This window comes from Nematolebias whitei, chromosome 7 (genome assembly GCF_014905685.2).
Source record: "Nematolebias whitei isolate Nwh7 chromosome 7, NemWhi1, whole genome shotgun sequence".
NCBI lineage: Eukaryota > Metazoa > Chordata > Actinopteri > Cyprinodontiformes > Rivulidae > Nematolebias > Nematolebias whitei.
In genome coordinates this window covers 8,179,264-8,198,589 of record NC_056504.1, presented here as the reverse complement: position 1 = coordinate 8,198,589, position 19,326 = coordinate 8,179,264, and the positions used below count along the sequence as shown (strand labels likewise).

Below are 19,326 nucleotides of genomic sequence, written 5' to 3'. Positions count from 1 at the left end.
CCCTGTTTTTTTTTTTTTTCTCTCTGCCCCCCCCCCCCCCCCCCCCCCCCGTGACCGTCCATGCCATCTCATCTCTCCCCCGGGCTCGCTGTATCGCTTTACTTCATTATTAAGCGTGTTATTTTTTCTCGTCCCTGATCTATAGACTGCACATCACAGAAGCGGCTAATTAATTATGGATGGAGGGGGGAGGGTGAATCAGAAAGATGAGGGGTACTTTAAAATAAAAAGAATAAAAAAAATAAAAAAAAACGACCAGACAGCCGTCTTATTACAAATGCTCATTGTTTTTGGAGCTTTATTAATTTAAATCTTATCAGGTTATACTGAAGCTTTCAGAACACGTTTGGCTCTTTAATTAATTAAACAATTTATTTAGCATTATACACTTGCATTTACCTTCATCCTCCTGCTCCTACTCTCATTACCCCCACCTAGACCAGTTTATGTCTTAAATTTAATCTCTCACCTTTTACATATCAGCATGAGCACACATATGAAGACATTTCCTCTCCGTCTCATTTTCTGCTTTTGAGGCCCAACTGTAAGTAGAAATTATCTTCTGCCAATGTCATACTTGACTTTATTAATTTTCTTTCTTATACAATTTAATTTGCAGCAGTTGACGTGGTGAAGTTAAATGTGTAAGCCCAACGAAATTCCAGTAATAAATACAGTATATTCATTGAATTAAGTCTAACTGGAGTGGCAGGTGATATTCTTTAAGAGAACCCACAACATTTAATCACATTTAGGATCTGGGTCTGTAATGTGAGATGATGGATACTTTTTGTCAAGTTTTGAAAGAAGATACGTTAAATTTGTTTATAGGTAAAGTACAAAAATATTACAACTAAATAAACTAATTTCTTGATGATTATTATAAAAGTGTGAACTTTGTTTGCCACATGTTCCACATGTAAATAAGTATGTAAACAAAGAAAACTGAGTACAAGAAAATATTATTTCTAGATTCTGTTACTTGTTGTATTTCCTAATGGGTAAAAATCTAAATGTCTAGAAGTTGCTGAATGTAGAAGGGTATTTTCCCCATTGTATATAACAGATGAATGTAATCGCCTTCATGTCCACTTCTGCTTCATACACCACTAATATTGATCAATTCCTAAAATTGATACCTTTACTATCCTATTTGAAATCCTTTCAAAGAAAGTATGACTCTGTAATTTCAGCAGTCGAGCATATACAGCCCCGTGTAGGAGAACTTGAATAAAGAAAAGAAAATGGCAGCCACACTGTACACAGCAACACTTTACAAACGCGCTGAATTTATTAAACATGTCGAGGTGTTAAATGGTTCAAAATTGGTAGAATGATCTGAAAATTAGAAAAGTCTTACATTTCAAATTGGAAAATTTGCAGAAAGTCTGAGTGGAAAATTTTGTAATTAATGTAATGTATACATTTCGTCTCATTTATATGCATGTATATATTTTGAATGCATTTATTCCATTAGAATGAAAAAAATGCTGCACTAGCCTTAGGGAGTGAAGCTAACAGCAGGTTGTGAGGGAAAGCAAATACAGAGAGTTGAGGACAACCCTCTGGCTACTTGGATATCAGCACACACACACAGTAACGTACACTTTTCACATATTCAAAGTCAAAGTTTCTTTATTTGTCGTTCGCACCATATGTGGAACATGTGGTGGAATGAAATTGTGTACACAGAGACCCAGTTACATCCAACAAAAGTATAAATTGTAAAAGAAAAACAGTAATAAGATCTAAGGAAATACACCAAACTAAGAATACACTAAGCACTAGTAGTACAAAAACAATATGCCGAACAGCAGCATCACAAACTCAAAGTCAGGTAAACCTGCTTACACTTAAATCCTAATCGGAACAAACTATGCACAAACTTTCTAGCTGTCCTGATGCATGCTCAATAATCCAGGTAGAAAAATCTGTAAAAGTTAAATCTGGTCCTCTGGACATTCAAAAAACAAAACAAATCAAAACAAACAAAAAAAAAAGTAGAAACATTTCGTCTCTCATCCAAGAGACTTCCTCAGTCTGAGGTGCTGTATTCAGCTCAGTCTCTTAAATAGCACCTTCTCAGGGTGGATGAACCAGTTTTGCTGCTGACAACCAAAACCAGCTGATCACATGCTCAAGAAGGACCATCAGTCTAACTATGGATCATTAGCACACTGATGGCTGTTTACTGTTCACAGAGGGCTGAGTGATACTAGCAATCACAGCATTGTAAGAGGGGGACAGTTGAACCCGGAGGACTCCACCCCTGTTTAACGATGGACGATTTCTTTTCACAAAGATGGCCTCCTTTACCCATCTCTCAAACCATCGTTCCTCTCTGTCCAGGATGTGAACATCTTCATCCCTGAAATCCATTGTTAGGCTGATGGTTCTTCTTGAGCATGTGAGCAGCTGGTTTTGGTTGTCGGCAGCAAAACTGGTTGATCCACTCTGAGAAGGTGCTATTTAAGAGACTGAGCTGAATACAGCACCTCAGACTGAGGAAGTCTCTCGGATGGAAGATGAAATGTTTCTACTTTTTTTTGTGTGTGTGTCGCTTTGTTTTGTTTTTTGAATGTCCAGAGGACCAGATTTAACTTCTTTAGAACGTTCTAGCTGTTAATAATATTTTGCCAACATATTTGTTGTATGTTCAGAAGTAAAGAAATACAAAATTGACAAGTACCATATTTTCCGCTGTATAAGTCGCATCAGTCCAAATATGTCTAATAAAGCGGAAAAATCCATAAATATGTAGCTTCTCTGTATAAGTCGCATCTATTATACGTCACTGCAGACGCGTCGCGTTTGTTACGCGTCACCACTGACAACCCGGAAATGTGGGCCGGTGCTGTGCCAAAAATGTATGGTATGGTCAAAATCGTTTGGTTGTCAAATGGCGGCCGCGGGGGCATGCATGGGAGGACTTCAAGAAGAATTTAACAAAACTAACACTTAAAAACAATTTATTTGAAAATTATATTAAAGGTGTGTTTCAGTCTAACTTTTCCTTAAAAAATGCACTTTGACGGTCAAATCAGCTGCATTTTCAAATGCCGATACGCGGAAACATCAACACACAGAGAGCGACTTGCTGTGCATTTTGTTTGAAATTTAACAAGATAACCACCTAAACACAGTTATTTGTTTGCTCAACATCACAGTAAAGGTGTCTCAGTTGAACTTTTACTTAATAAATGCACTTTAATGGTCAAATTAGCTGCATTTTGCTGGGAAGACGCAGCGAAATGAAGCTGATTTGACAGTTGCTCCAGGCAAGCCGATTGTGGCAGGCTATGGCAAGGCGTTTGTGTCATTAATAGCCACTTTTATCTATTACATGATACAAAGGCATGCCATTCTACTCGACTGCCATTTAGCGGCTGAAAATGGTAATGTTCAATATTTTCAGTCAGAATGAATTTAAACGGTCAAATCTCAGCCAAAAATTGGTTTATAAATTTGGGAAAAATCCATAAATGCGTCGCTTTGTCGCAAGGCTTGCAAATTATGCAAAACACGCAGCTTATAGGGCGAAAAATACGGTAGTAGTTTTACATTTTAAAGTGTTTTCAAAGAACTTAAGAATAGGTTTAATTTAGAGACAGCTGTCCGATCTTAAACCTGAGCTGATGTTTTTGTGTCCTGTTCCCGTGAAGATGAAACCATGTGTGCCGTGCGTTCTTTTGAGCCACGACGACACGTCACAGGAACACACAACGTTTCTAAAAGTGCCTCTTCCTGCTCATCACAGAGTCTGCAGATGAAGTGACCCTTATGAAGTGAGCTGCTGGTCTGTGTAAACGCTGCATGGTCAAGAGAATTAGTTTGTCAAGAAAAGCTTAAATTGCAGTTTGGTCTTGTATTGATTGTCCATGAGACATTTGACCAGACACATTACCTTCAAGTGCTCCAAAGGTATTTATCAAACACAAGCTGTCTGGGAGTAGGTTCAGTCTGTACAATGACAGGAAAAAAAACAACAACCTTATTTTAAAAGATCCACGGACACACATTACACTCTCTTTCTGCATGCTGGTCATCCTTTGATCAGCCAGATGCTGTGTCACATCTGGCAAAGAAAACCACAGGGTCCGTCTTCACGTTTAAACTGAAAGCTGAGAAGGAAGGAGCCAAAAAGGTTTTAAACCAATCTTCTCCAGCTTTAAACAAAACCTCTCAGTGGAATACTGTTTCAGTCTATGTATTTTGTAGTCCTAATATCAGCTTTGAGCTGTTTTGACACCTGTCACAAATAACGATGAAATTGTTTCCCTCTTTAATACATTTGTATTTTATTCCTCCCTCTTTTATCTCCTCCTTTTGTCTTCTGTTCTATCTTCATTCCTTGTCACCTTAAACTGAGCTTTGAGAGCCTCTAAAGATGAATGTTTTGATGAATAAACTAATCTGTTAAATTTTAAACTTTCTACCAGCAAAGTTAGAAAATTAAATTAGAGGGAAAGCCAACCATATATTTTTTATACAGTGCTAACATTTAGAATATGACTGAATGAAAGAGTTATAAACAAATAGATTCAGTAGGGCCCTCTGAGATGTCCTCATTAGGTGCAACAGGACTGTCCTTGTGTGTATCAGTTCACGGTTCAACGTTAGTTTATGCTGACCGCTAAAAGATACGACCTTTTGGTTATGATGAGTCTGGTGCTGGTGTTGTTTTACTGATGAGCTTTGTTCAAAGGAGCATTCTCTGACAATCTGAGGTTAGACAGATTCGATCGCTTGAATCCATCTCGTACCTGGAATGTTCTGTTTGACATTTGGGTCTTCCTGTCTCGTATCTTTTTTGCCACAACTGTAGCAGCCTTTTTCCCCCCTCCCTAGATGTAATTGGTTTATAGACTGCTTTAAAAGTCAGTTATTTTACATTATTTTTGTGTAACTTATTTTTATTTGATCGTTTAAAGTGGTAAAGCTTGGATGTGAATGAAGTAAAAGGATACTGAAAGGAAATGAGACTAGGAGAATAAAACGACAAGCAGACAGGGGAGTTGACATAAAGTCAATGGACAGATGAATAAAACATTGCTTAGCTGCAGATTATGCTACAGGCCATGCTAGCCTTTTATTCACTGGTTTTCACAAGGTAGCAGCAGGACGCTCTAACCTTCTTTTTTATCTCGTGGCACCTGGGGTGATGCAAACCCACAGCTTTTGACACAACCATACAGTGCGTTTCTGAGTCGGGACTTGAAAAGCCACATGTGCGAATCAATCTCTGTTTCTTCTGTCTTCTTCTCCCGCCCCTCCCTCCTTCTCTGGCCCCCCTCCATCAATTTTCTGGAGCTGTCTGGGACTCCAGGCAGTTAATTAAGTAGGACATTGTCGGGGGCTTGGTAAATGATGAGGCTTAAGATGGATGAATGGATAAATAGATTGAAAAGATGCAGAGTGATACAAATATCCCTCTTTTCTAGTCTGGAGTAAAGTTTCAGTTTACTTGTAGCTAAATTCTTGTTTGTCCTTTTAACGACCTCTTTATTTTTACTCTTCATTTGTCTTTCCTCACTCTTGCATCAGCAGCTTTTCTTTTGCTCTCAATGAAACTGCTTTCTCTTTTATCCCTGTCTTTCCATTCCCATACTGTTAATTTCACCCTTTCCTACCCCATTTACTTCCTACCTTTCCCCTTCCTTCTTAACCATCCATTTTCCCTCTGCACCCTCCCTTTACTTACCCGCCTCCCTCCTAGTTGATTATACGTCAGGTCCTCTGTATCCTGCTTCTTCGTCCTGTAGTATTCCCCCCTCTCATTATGTGTTGTGCTTTGTTTGCGTGTGATCAGACGCATAAAGCCAGGGCTAAGCAGGCTAATGAACAAACTCGGATATTGAATTCAGGCTCTGGAGACACATTGTAGCTTCTAACGCACAACGGCTAAAGGTGAATGGAAAAGAAAACGCTGACAAGCAGCCAGTTGTATGTTTAAAAAAAGAGCTGCAGCAGTGAGGAAAGGAAAAGTTTGAGGTGACACATGTGCAGGGAATATGCAACAAGAATTTGATCCTTGCTACATTTTGAGAATGAATGTCAAGCACCTTGCTAAAGCAGAAACGGCAGTATTTTAGATGAAAGATCAATTTGAATCTTAATGCATTGTTTCAAGGCCTTTTGGTCTATAAAATGAGCTCCGTGCGGATTATCTCCCTGCTCATATCTTCTGTTATGTGACTCACTTGTCTCCTGGTTGTAAAATATGTGATTTGTTAGCAGTGATCCTGCAGTACATTACAGAATAGCTTGTTCCTCCCAAGCTCAAGCTCAAGTCGTTGATCTGTCATCCACACCCCTTTTGTTTTTTCTCACAGTCTCTGGGTTGACATGGTTTGCTTCTTACTGCCAAATTATGACACAGGCAGTGTAATGACTTCATTTCTTCCAGCACGTGCACAAATGCACATCTCAGAAAGTTTATACACTGAACAGACTGCCCCATCTTATTCATGCCCAGTAACCAGATACGTGTTTAATTAATCTAGCAGCACATTTAGCAAGTTATTTGCAATAAACACATATGTGCAAGAACACACACCTTCTAGGGTTGTGTCCATCAGTGGATGGGTTGTTTCCAGATGATCTAAACAAGACTCTCAGATCTGGCCAGTATCACAATTTTACACACACGCGTGAATACATGCGCATACACACATGCAACAAACTCATTATTTGATTCCATCTATGAATCTATCAAATTCATTTTTCTTTCTTCCTTCACACTGTAGCATTGTTAAAATCTGAGGAGTTTTTAATTGTATCCCTTTAATTTAAACTATGTACAAAAGAAGCATTCTTGTTTAAACGGGCATACTTTCATACTGAAAGGCTAAAGTGTTGCAAAAGCCTATACCCTAAGTAGAAAGTGCACCACAGTGCAGATGTTTAGACTGGACAGTTCTGGGCAGATCTGCTATAAAGTTTTATATGCAATCAAAAGCCCTCACACTTCTCAGTTGCTAGCAACAAACAATTAATTTCATCATTCTTTCTATTTTCCTGATGCAGTCTTTTCCTTGTTCCTTACTATTCTGACCCTGTTGAGCTTCTACAGTATAACTATCTCCCATTTAGGAATAAAAGTTAAGTGTTTGTTTTCTTTCCCTAAAATTTCAGGATTGCCCTCAGATTCTGCCTTCGACCCAGATTTACATCCCTGTCGGTGTGACCAAGCCAATCACCTTAGCCGCCAGGAACCTGCCACAACCCCAGTCTGGACAGAAGAACTACGAGTGTGTTTTCCACATCCAAGGGGAGACTCATAGTGTTCCAGCACTGCGCTTCAATAGCTCGTCAATCCAGTGCCAGAAAACACCAGTAAGTGAGAAAAAGAGGAGAAACATTTACGAAAATGCAGCATTTTGTGTGACGGGATGCTATTTCAGCATTGTTAATGTTGAAGCAGGGGGTAGTAATGGTATGTTTTTGATTCAATGGTGGAAAAAGAACTAACAGTTTGTGATGGGGAAAAACTGGATCCCTTTCACAAAGTTAAAGCTATCCTGTCTGTGTAGTAAACTGGAGTGCAAATGATCCTGTGCATTTTGTATAGAATACAATCTTTATTGTTCCTTTTGACCCAATCAATGCAACCAAGTTACTGAATCATAATTCTAGTGAAGACTTGGTCAGGGTTAAATAATAGCCTCCTACAACTAATGATCATTCCGGACATAAATATGCTTACGTTCATGATGGATCACATGCGCTTCCTGCACACTGGCTTGGTGACAGTCTAGATAAATGACCCAGTACTGATATGTTGCAGTGAATCATTAGTTGGCAAATAAATGTTGTTGGTGAGTATTAACATTTCAATGAAGATGTACAAAAATATATTCAAGCTTTTTCTAGCAAATGGTAAATGGATTGTACTTGCATAGCACCTTTTTATCTTATCAAGATACTCAAAGCACTTTACACTACAATCTGTGTCCTCATTTATCCATTCATACAGCACTCTACTAGATCTCTACAAAGCTAATTGAACAAATCATTCTAAAGAGACTGATCAGTGCTTTATCGCATTCATACACTGATGGGACACACATCGGAGGCAGTGAGGGGTTCAGTGTTTTGCCCAGGGACACTTCAGCATGTGACTGCTGGTGGATTCGAACCTCCAACTCTTGCATTGGTAGATGACTGCTCTAACCACTCAGCCACAGCCGCCCCAAAGTCTAGTTTGTCCACCCCTAGTCTGTGTAGTAGTTTGAACCATAAGAGGTCATCAGATTTTGTAGTGTGATTTAAATTATTGATTGGGCATGATTGTGAGAGGATCAGACAGTAATTTCTAATGCACTTTTGGCTTTGGCTGGCAGGGATGAGTGTAAGCTGGATTAAAGTGTTCCCAATCTTTTTTTAATCTAAGAAGTTTTTATCAGAGCTCCTGTCCTGTTTGTCTGTTTTTGTCTCTGCAGAAGGTTTTCAAGTATTCAGAGGTATTTGTGCATTAGAGTCCATGTCTGTTGGGTCTCGGAATGTGTCTATGTTTGTGTGTGTGTTTTCAAACTAGCATGACAGATAAGAGGTAGGTTGCGTTGCGCTTCACTGAGGCTGAAAATGTGAAGAGGAAGTCTCTCTCTGAACCTAGTTGGGAGCGGATTGATCATGTTTACACCTCAGCTCTATTCCTCTCCATCTTTTCCCCTCCATCTTCCTGTAGAGTTGGTTCATCGTTTTCCGTCTATGACTCCCTCTCGTCGTCTGTCATGCTTTTCACTCGGTGGCGTTTTCTACTTTCGCCACATTGTCTTTCTGGCTTCCTGTAAGTTCAATTCTGCTACCTGCTTCTCTACATCCGCTTCTGTTTTTAGCTATAAGATTAGATATCTTGGTTGATGGACTTTTAGACTTTTACACATGTTGGTTTGCCACAACTTGTCATAGTATTTCTGGGTTTGGGCAGTCATATTTAAACAAACCAAGCTGCAGTCTTTCTTTAATTGTGGATCTTGATGTGTAGCCACTGTGACAGTATTCTGTCTATATTGACAGGGAGCCTACAGGTGTTGGCACCCAGTAGACAGCGGTAATTATCAAGCAATAGGTTTGTGTCTCCTCTGAGATGTCTGTTTATTGACTGTTTATTGTAGCTGCAAGGCCAGAGTTAATCAGCAGCAAAGTCTTGCCCCAGCCAAAAGCTAAATATCTCCATTTGATGTCCACACAGTAGCCATGCTAGCAATAATTACCCCAAGGGTGCCAAAGCTTAATCCTTGTTAGCATGTGCAGAGGCAACTCAACTGCACCATCAGAAACTAATGTAGCACAAACATGGTCTTCATGCATGGATATTGAGATTCAAGAAAATAAAAAGGTGCCAGCTGCATAAAGTTGCCATTTTGGCATAATTTATGCAACCATGAGATTATGGGCTTTATTATACTTCATAAATTATTAGGATGATATTCTTATTTTAGCATAGGAGCAGAGTTGTAGAGGAATGGGTTTTAAAAATTAGTCTATCCATTTAAAGAGCAGTGTATCTCTTCCTTTTACATCAGTTTCTCTGTGTTTGTTCACATTTCGACTGCGCTCAGCACCAACTCTATGGATCATGTGTGACTGCAGTAAAAATAGTCTCCATCTCTTATCCTGTGCACACACTACTGCATTGATTTGTACACACACATCTATGAGGAAAGAGGTTAATCAGTGTCTGTAGGCATGTTGGCACGTGCATCCCTCAACATGCCTTAGGATCTGTATCCCATGATATGTGTCTGTGGCTTAGACCAGTGCAAGAATGCTGCTTTATGTGGGGGCATTAGGTTGCTAATCCATGGTTTATCTTTGTTTTTGAAAGATTCATAAGTGTCTCTCAAACCCCATGTGTCGAACTGACACACATTTACTCTAAAACGTATCACAAGAGCAGCGACATTCGAACTGTGTTAAGCATAAAATGAAAAGTATTGGGGACGGAGAGGACAAAGAGCAAGGAGATGGAAAAAGACATGGTAAAGGATAAATGCTGAGAACTTGAGGAAATGGTAGACACTGAGTCATGAAAAAGCTAATGCAAGTGGCAAAAAACAGAAGACGAGAGGGAGTAAGATGGACTAGGGAAATTGGCACATAATAGACAATTTCAGGTTACATGAATGGAGAAAAGTGAGGAGAGATGTTTTAAAAAGAACAGAAAAGACAGAAGGGAGGGGGTGAAGATGAGAGCTCAGAAATATCTCCTGAAGCTAAAACTCTTTTCTTTTGTACAATAACATCACACCATCCAAAAGAAGATAACTTATCCAGAGAATATTTAGAACATCCATGCTCAGATCATGTTTAAACTCTAGTTTCCCATACTTTACTTTGACTGGGATAACCTAATATGCATATATAGTATCCTCTAACAGGAGGCTGTCAATAACCCACTGTTTATATGGCACACATGATATATGATAGCCTAGCTTAAGTTCCATATTACTTTTGTCTGGTATTGACTATCCTTATGTGCTCATGGGAGAATTTGGTATTTTAGTATCAAGTGTCTGTTCATACGAACTGATCCCAAAGGGAACAGAGCAGGTGGATCATAGACCAGAAGAAAAAATACAGGATTGGAAAAAGGGTTTGCAAGCTGGGACATGAAACAAACAGGGCACTTCATAGTAACACTTTAAAAATGCGTATGTTTTGGGAAAGGCTTTTTAGAAACTTCTCGAAGCTCTACATTTTGCTGCATTCAATTTGATCAAAATTTGTATTTTGATATCATTAATTCGTAACATGGTTTGCACTTTTCACTTTTGAAGTTGTGCTCTTAGTCAAACATGATTCCAACATTGTTTTCAGAGGCTGTAAAAGTTGATGAAATAGTGTTCCATTTTAGATCCACAAGCAAATTCACTGGAGGACAGCACTGAGCATTTTATAAGTACAGTAGGAGAAACCCTTTGTGTGTTTAAAAAAAAAAAAACAAAAAAAAAAAAAACCCTTCGTTATTACTAACACTGCCATCAGTCGGGCCTTATGGTAGAAGCAAACTGGTCAACAGCCATCGAATCAACAAACTGGAGTCTACATCAGAGACTTCCGCTGTCCCAACCCAAGCCAGGCAGCTTCCTGGCGTGTTGTCCGTTCAGAGGCTGCGGTGGAGGTGAAACAACCAATAGGATGCTGAGCACTGTCAAGTTTGTCTCCGTCTGCCAAAAGGGTCACAGGAGCGAACAAACACTTGTCTACGCACAATACATTTGTGCATAAATGAAACTGTTGGGTCACGGGCTGACAGAAAACAGCTGGAGATGGTTACAGCACCGAGGCTTAAAGAAGGGACTTGAACTGTTGCTGACTCTTTTTATTTCTCAGTGTCGTTAGCTTTTCATTCATTTGTAAGTCTTCACTTTCCTACCCTCTTTCCCTCTTTAACCTTCTTTCTTGTTTCTCCCTGGAGGGCAGGAATGAGAGGACAGATAATATCAGCATGAGCCAAACACCATTACCTTCTGTCTGATAAACCAGTCAGCTACTCCATCACCTTTTTTTTCTCCCCAACCCTTCACTAGTGGGAGAAAAAGGCATACATGAGGGCAGTGAGAGAAAATCTAGTTTGGGTATTGGGTGTGTTTCTGTGTGTATCCCTCTGTGTGTGCAGAGAGCAGCTGTTTGTTAAAGAGGAGATGTGAAGTTTCAGGGGTCCTGATGGCATCCAATTAAGGGAGATAAAATGATGATGAATTGCAGTCAGGCAGCAGAGACCAACACTAATGTGTGTGTTTGTGCGTACACACACCCTCACATACACATACAGCAAGAAGGCAGCCGACATAAGCAACCAGAGAGTTTTGAAGAAAATTGTGCCGTGGGAAAGGAGGAGGGTGAAAAAAGGGAGCAAAAAGGCGAGAAAGTTTTGATCCAGTGAAAGAAGAGCAAAATTGAAAGATGGATGAGAAGGAGAAAAGGACGAGCACAATGAGACTTTCTTCATTTTGGGAAATGAGAGGAGTCTCATTGTGCTCTTCTTTTTTTGTAGCAAACGAGAAGGATAAACAAACGGATAAATGGATGGATATATGGAGCAGAGGCGCCAAACACATCTGCAGGGATAGCGGTTGACACAGACCACACTGGTTTAGCGGTGCCGCACATCACTACAAAGGCTGTACAAGAAATAAAGTACAGTCCTCACAGAAACTTCAGTCTTTGACTTTATGAGATTGGTTAACATAACTGTCTGCAACAACAAAAGGTAAATCTTTTCTTTAAAATGCATCATACCCGTTTGTATTTCCACACATAATGTAACTGAAAGTTGCAGGAAGGAGGCTAATGAGGGGCTTGGTGCTGCTCAGAGCTGGTCAGGTGCAGCAGGGCACGGTACAGCATGGCCTGCCATGGCCTTACACAGCTTAATGAGATCTAAACACTGGACCCGCCACCTCATTCAGCCACACCACACATTGGCTCTCTTTAATTGGCTTATAGGCTTTGTGCGCGCATGTGCGTATAACATGTAGGGGATTGAAGAGGCAATAAAATTCACTGGAATTTCCTGAGAGTTGCTGCTGATTAAAGACAGCCTTTTCTTGTCCTGCGATAGTTCAAATGGCAACAATCAGGTTTTGATTCCCACTAAAATGTGTTGGCTAAAGCGAGTCTTGAAGTAGTATATTTTTTACCATATCACTTTTTTTGCCCACGTGTTTTTGTTTAGACTTTGTCGCATCGTCCTTTGTTTTTATCTCACACATTCCTTCACTGTCCCACACTGCCTCTTGTGTACCGGCTGCTTTCTTTCCCTCCTTTTCCATTCAACCCTCCACCTTCCTCTTCTCGTCGATCATAAAATTGGCTTGCTGCCTCTCCTCCTCTTCCTCTTTGACAGGTGACAAGCAGAGCTCCCACGCTCCCGTCCTGGATAAATAAGAATTAATTGCTGCACAGCTATCATCATATGCCAACTGCTCCACCCCATCCACCACCCCTCTTTAATGATCTATTTCTCATTTCTATTTCTCCCCACATGTCCCTGCAATTTGTAACCTTTACTCTACATACTCTGAATTGTAGCAGCGTTACACTTTCAATTTTGTGACTGTCAGAGCAGAATAAAACTTAAATCTAGAACTTGTTAGATGCGCATGTACATTTAACATCTGGGCACTCTGGGTATGAGTTTTTAATGAGTATTTGCCTTCGTTCACAATACCGTACAAACTAAATGCATATGAAAAGTCCTCAACCAGAAGAAGACATTATATTTCATCCTTAAATGTTTGTCTAAATAAAACCAGCTTCTGTCTCTGCTTTCAGTCTTTTGCTTGTGGTAGACACTGCTGCTTCGTTAGATTTGATGAGTTTTGTATGCGTGGTTAGATATATTTTATGGTTTGTTCCAGAGCTGGAGAGCTGGCAAGGAGAAAAAGGCCACCAGATAAATGACATAAAATTGACAGAAGAGAAAATAAGTGACACGGAAAATATGGACAGTTCTGCAAGCTACTACAATTCAGACTTTTTTCCCAGGGAGATGTCTTGTAAGCTCACGCTGGCTTAATGCGTTGGCTGAAAAATAAGAAACATCGACTAAGACAGCATTATTTTTCTCTCAAGCCAGCATTTTTCCCCCGTTCCCCTTTTTCTCTTTTTCTTTCTATTAGTGAAAATGTGTGTGTGCGTGTGTGTGCGTGCATGCTCATTTTTTGTGCTAGAGATAAGCTGGGTAACTTGGTCCAGCCATGCTCCAATCCTGTTAGCATTAGCGATTAGCTCTGGCTAACAGGCCCTTATTATGAGCGAAGACTGATTCCAAGTTGCCTGACCTCACACATACTCTCCGCACACATTCACACTCCCTAAGCTGTGGGGAGGATTACCACTTGATCCTTGATTAGGAAGCCATATCTGCCTGGAAGTTGTGTGTGTATGAAGAGCATGGTGGTTTATAAATCTAGATTTGGATGTACACTGTGTGCCAAACCTTATCTTTTCTGGTAAAACACATTTCAAATGGAACAAGATTCAATCAGTGTCCTCTGATTGTTTTCTGCTCTGTCCTTGTGTAACATATTGTACAACTAGAATGGTCTATACAGTAGATTGAAGGATATGTTGCGTCAGGTCATACTTTCTCGTCATCACCTTCAGAAAGCTGTCGATACCAGTAGAAAGTCCTGTCTCCGCTTATATATGAACTTGCCTGCAGCAGGTTTGATATTTTTGGCTTTCCAGCTTTAGAATGACTACCAATAATTATCTGACTGTGAACCTGTCAGTATCTCTGTTGTTATTTTACGCCTAACTCAAATTTCCACCTTTATTCCTTCTACATTCTTCTATTTTCAAGGTTCTTTGTCATTCGCATCACATGTGGTACATGAGGTGGAATGAAATTGTGTACTCAAGTTCCCAGTTATACCCCAAAATGGCAAAACTATAAAGTATAAAAAGAAACAGTAAATAAGGATCTAAGATATACGCTAAACGAGCGCTAAACAATACACTAAAAGATGTAAGATAGACGTTAAACACTAATAATGTACAATAATATGGTATATTAAACAGCAGCCCAAGCATGTGTCTGTAGTGAGTAGATGGATATGATATATGATATATGATATGATATATATGATATGATATGATATGGGTATATTTCGACACCTCTTATCCAGGTGGTGCTAGAGTTAGTTTCTACTTTTTTATTTTTTTAAGCATTTTTTTTTTCAATTATTCTTTCCCATTTTTATCTTTAAGTTGTGTTTTACTTCATTTATTTCACTGTTATATATATTTTTGCATCTCTGCTTTTCTTATTTCTCAGTTTCACTCTTCTCAAATATTGTGCATTTGGAGTTTTGTTTCCAACCATTGTGTTGACAAAATTAAAGTTTAAATCAATACTGTATGCTAAATCAACATTACTCTGTTGGGTAAGTTCTTTTGTTAATGTTTCACATTCATTCTCTTTTCTTTTTCATCATACCAGCACCGAAACTTATGCTCTATTTCTCAAATGCAAAACAGCCCAAATAATACTATCACAAAAGCTGATGGCCTCAAAGCTGTGACTGAGTGACACATATTAGCAATGTATATAAGACATTTAAAAATGTCACTCTACATATTAAAACTTATTGAGCAAATAATTATGATTCAGATTTGTATTTAATAAATTGGCTTCACAAGCATAAATGTAGTTCTAGTTGGACTTTTTTCTACTTTGGTTTGTTGTCTATTTCTGACGCAGAAAGGCTTTTGCCTTAACTCTTTATTTCAAATATGATGGAAAGTATTGCGAAGAACAGTGTAGCGCTGAATCTAACAGTATTGGATAAAACATGGTGAAGTCCAGTTTAGACAATGCTACGTCTGAACTAGAAACTGTTGTTGCAATTTGTTATAGAAAAGCACAAAGCTTTAAAGATATCGCTGACGTGTATTATTTTGCCGTCACATTGATGGAAAAGTGTGTGTACCTCAAAAGATGTCCAGTTTTCTGTGTTTGTTCATTTTTATTTAGATTTACAACAAATGATTTGTGAAATCAATACGTAAGAGTTTCACCTCCCTGTTCCGTCAAAATAGTTTATCTTCTTTTCATAAAAATACTGACCTTTTGTAGAATGATTGATGGTCCTTGCCTTGTGAAATCACTGCTTTAGTTCTGCATGTTTTAATGGTGTCTATCTTTTAGGGAGTAAATCTTGCACATGGTGCACGTTTTGTTTGTATTCCCTGAACTGTGCATTGAGCCATAATACTGATTTAGCATCAAAGTTTAATAAGCCTTTGGTGCAATGAGAGAAGATGAGCTTCAGATCATAACCTAACCGTTTCTCTTCCTCCCACACCCTTTGCTGCCCATTAAATACATACATGCCCATACACACTTCTCCCTAGCTAATTATTAAGGCTTCTGTTGAGTGAAGATACAAAAGATCCCAGTTTTCCTCTCACCACACATGACACTCTCCCAAAGGGAATAGATGCACCAACAAAGACACATACCTGTAAGGTGGAGTAAAAAAAAAACAAGTAGAGGTCAAGCAGCGTTATTGTTTTAGCCGTCAGCACTTGCGTCTCCAATATGTGTGTCCATGTGGTGCAGATTTTCTGAGAAACTACTTGTCGGGTATAAAGCAGGGTTAAGGGGTCCACGTACATCCATCATCTATTGCCTTATTAAGCGGAATTGGCTGTGTGATTCAGAGGAATGTCGGGCCGTGTTCTGATTCGCGGCTCAGCAGAAAAGCAGCAGTGGATGTTAAAGGTAACTTGACCTCTCGTCCTTTACTGTAGCAGGTCATCCGTCCCGAGGGGATATAACCCAGCAGCACAAAGACATCGTTAATGACACTGAAATATAGAAGTGGATTCGGTACAGAACCATATAACACATTTGACAGTGGATTACCAGAGGGAAACCATTTTCTCAGTCCTGCCATTTGGTCATTTTGACACATAGATGTGTCTGATGTGTTTGCTAAGACTGTGGTCACTTTCTTCTCGTGTTGGGGAAACAAAAATCATATCACTGATAATAACCTGGAAGAAAATTAAACCTTTCAATCTAACAAAAATCTAAGTTACTCACGACAGTGACTTTATTTATAGTGAACATATTGTATGGTGCACTCAGTTAATTAGTACTGTAGACATTTGTCATTCTAGATTATTGATTAGAGACTTTTTTTTTTCTTCAATGTGTTAGTTTGTTTTTTAAAATATATTCCTTAATGGAACTTAATTGCTGCATTTGTTTTGCTTGTAGCCACTTTATGTTCCAATCACACTGGCACTTTATTCCAATTGTAAGAATGAGAAACACATTGATTGTGTTAGCAGGATTTGTAAGACGTTGCTAAACTTCAAACACCATCAGTTTGAGCGCCTCCAAAATGCAGAGCTCTGCGCCCTCTGGTTTTTCCTGTCTTTCACTCATTTAACATCTTCATCCCACTTGTTTCTCTGTCCTTAAGTCCCCAGTATACTCCCGCGTACGTTCGTTCACGCGTACATATGCGTGTACTGTACGCAGAGGGCTCAGACTTGATACTCGAGCGTACACCCTGAGCAGCTGCAGAGCAGCTTCACAGGCGAGGGGCGTTTACCTTCGGGACATATTGAGTTCGCTTATTGGTCATTTGCTGACACGCCTACTGGATTGATTGACAGGTCTGGAAAAATAAACAAAAACGAGCGCTGGCAGCCTCAGCCGCAGTGGTGTTCTGTTTATATGTTGTTAATAAAAAGTTCTAAAAAAAAACAAAACAGGGAACGCTGGCTCTGCAGCCCAGACATCAGACCAGCCCACCAGGAAATCTCCAGACCCTCCCGCAGCCATGCTGGACCTGAGTTTAGTTCGCTCGTGACAAATTCTTTCATTTGTCACCATTTCAGTCATGGCATCAACGGAGGAGGAAGAGATCACTGCCTCTTGGCAAAAAAACAAAAAAGGCCAGATCCGAGATGAAGAAGGGGAATTTAATACATTGGTGTCGCGTACAAAACAGTCCATCGCTGGGCAGTTTATTGTGCGATACCGCGTACGTGTATGCGGTCGTAAAAATTGAGCTTTGCACGGACATGCCCTGGGGGGTACGCTCGTACCTCCGCGTACGTATGTGCGTACCTCTGCATATGGACGTACGCCGGAGTATACTGGGGGCTTTATCCAAAAATTATCTCAGAAGCATCATTTGTTTTCTCCCTTCTCTTCCTCCTTATCTCCTTGTCTTTTATGTTTTTTCTTTATCCACATCTTCACTGCACAGTGGCCCAGGGCATCTTCCTTTGTCTGCCTGCTTTTCGTTCCCATTGTCTTGCATGTCCACACACTCAAACATCCTCATGCGTTTCCCTCGGTCTCTTCAGTCGGTGAAGAAAAAGTGCTCTTGTTCTCATGCTGACTGGGTGGTCTCTTGGCGGTGAGAAAACTAAGGAGGGTGTAAAAGAATGAAGAAGTTCAAATGCTTAAACTGGAGAGAAATAATCGCTGATGTCCAAAATGTGGTGTTGTACGAAGGTTATCTTCCTGTGTTTCTACATATCACTTGTATTTCCTGCATAGAAGAGCACATGATGAGTGATGTATTTTCTTGCAGTATTCTCTGGAAACTGTCCTATGTGCAGGATGCACATTTATAGCACAGTGTGCACATGTGTTTCACTAGATATGTTTGGTATATGCGATAAAGAAATCTGTTTCATACTTCGCTTTTTGACTGTGGGCGTTTTGAGGGGCATTAAGATACGGGGGAGAAAGTCGGGCTGAGATTGATAGCGGAAGAGGTTTGTGCAGAGGTACAGAGATGGAATAATGAGAGGGAGAGAAAGAAAAGAGGAGGAGGAAGAGGTTGGATAGGGACAGAAGGAGGTGCAGAGGAATGTGTGAATAGACCAAGGCAGACATGTCAGAGAACAAATTGAAAATGCCAATTTCACTTTAGCCTCTACCAGCTCAGCCCTGGCATCTTTTTTTCCATGTGTAAATGAATGGTGTCCATGGAATAACACACAATCACCTCCTTCTATCCATCTTGCTATTTCTCCTTCACCTCTGCTGCTCTTTACTCTTTTGCTTAACCTGTTGTGTCGTGCTTCTTCAATAAGGCTTTAGGATATTAGGAAAATATGTAAATGTTATTGAGAACCGTATTGTGACGACAAAGTCACTTGCCGTAAACCTGCTTTTATCTTCGTTGCCACTTTTACCTACATCAGTCAAGGGCAAGGAGAGTCCGTCTGATTGGTCAGACATAGTTTTGGTATGCATTCCAACATTTACTACATTTCAAGCAATCCTTTGCAATTCACTTTATTTTAGTTTATTAATATGGTGCCAAGTCGCAACAGAAGTTGTCTCAGGGCAAAGTACAAAAACATCCACACACACAAAAAGTCAATTAGTAAAAGTTGTCTATCTAAGGAAGCCAGCAGATTGCGTTGAGTTTTCATTTCGTCTCAGCCTTCCATCCTGAGCAAGCACAAAGGCAACAGTGGGAAGGAAAAACTTCCTAACAGGAAGAAACCTCCATCAGAACCAGGCTCAGGACAAGCAGCCATCTGCTTTGGTCAGCTGGGTTTGAGAGGACAGGAAGGAGAAATGGACACAGAATGGCAGGTCCAGAATTGAGGCGAGCAGGTCCCTCTCTGGAAGGAAAGATAAAAAAAATACGTTAACATAGAAATTATTACAAATATAAACTATTCATTAGTAACTATTCATTTGACGAAATGAGGTCAATTTGTCCTCCAGTAGTCTAAGCCTACAGCAGCATAACTAAGGTGTAGCTCAGGAAACCCAAGTCAACACTAACTGTAGGATTTATCAAAAAGGAAAGTCTTAAAACTGGACAA

General features: G+C 39.8%; 1 protein-coding gene across 2 annotated transcripts in view; it reads left to right on the top strand.

Annotated features, from left to right (window-relative positions):
- The window catches only part of LOC119411689 (plexin-A1), a 198,504-nt gene that overhangs the window by 127,660 nt on the left and 51,518 nt on the right, over positions 1 to 19,326 (top strand). For both annotated transcript variants that reach the window (XM_037678600.1, XM_037678599.1), the window contains exon 9: positions 7,135 to 7,335. In XM_037678600.1, coding sequence (XP_037534528.1) covers positions 7,135 to 7,335 — 201 coding nt within the window. The remainder of the gene's footprint in view (positions 1 to 7,134; positions 7,336 to 19,326) is intronic.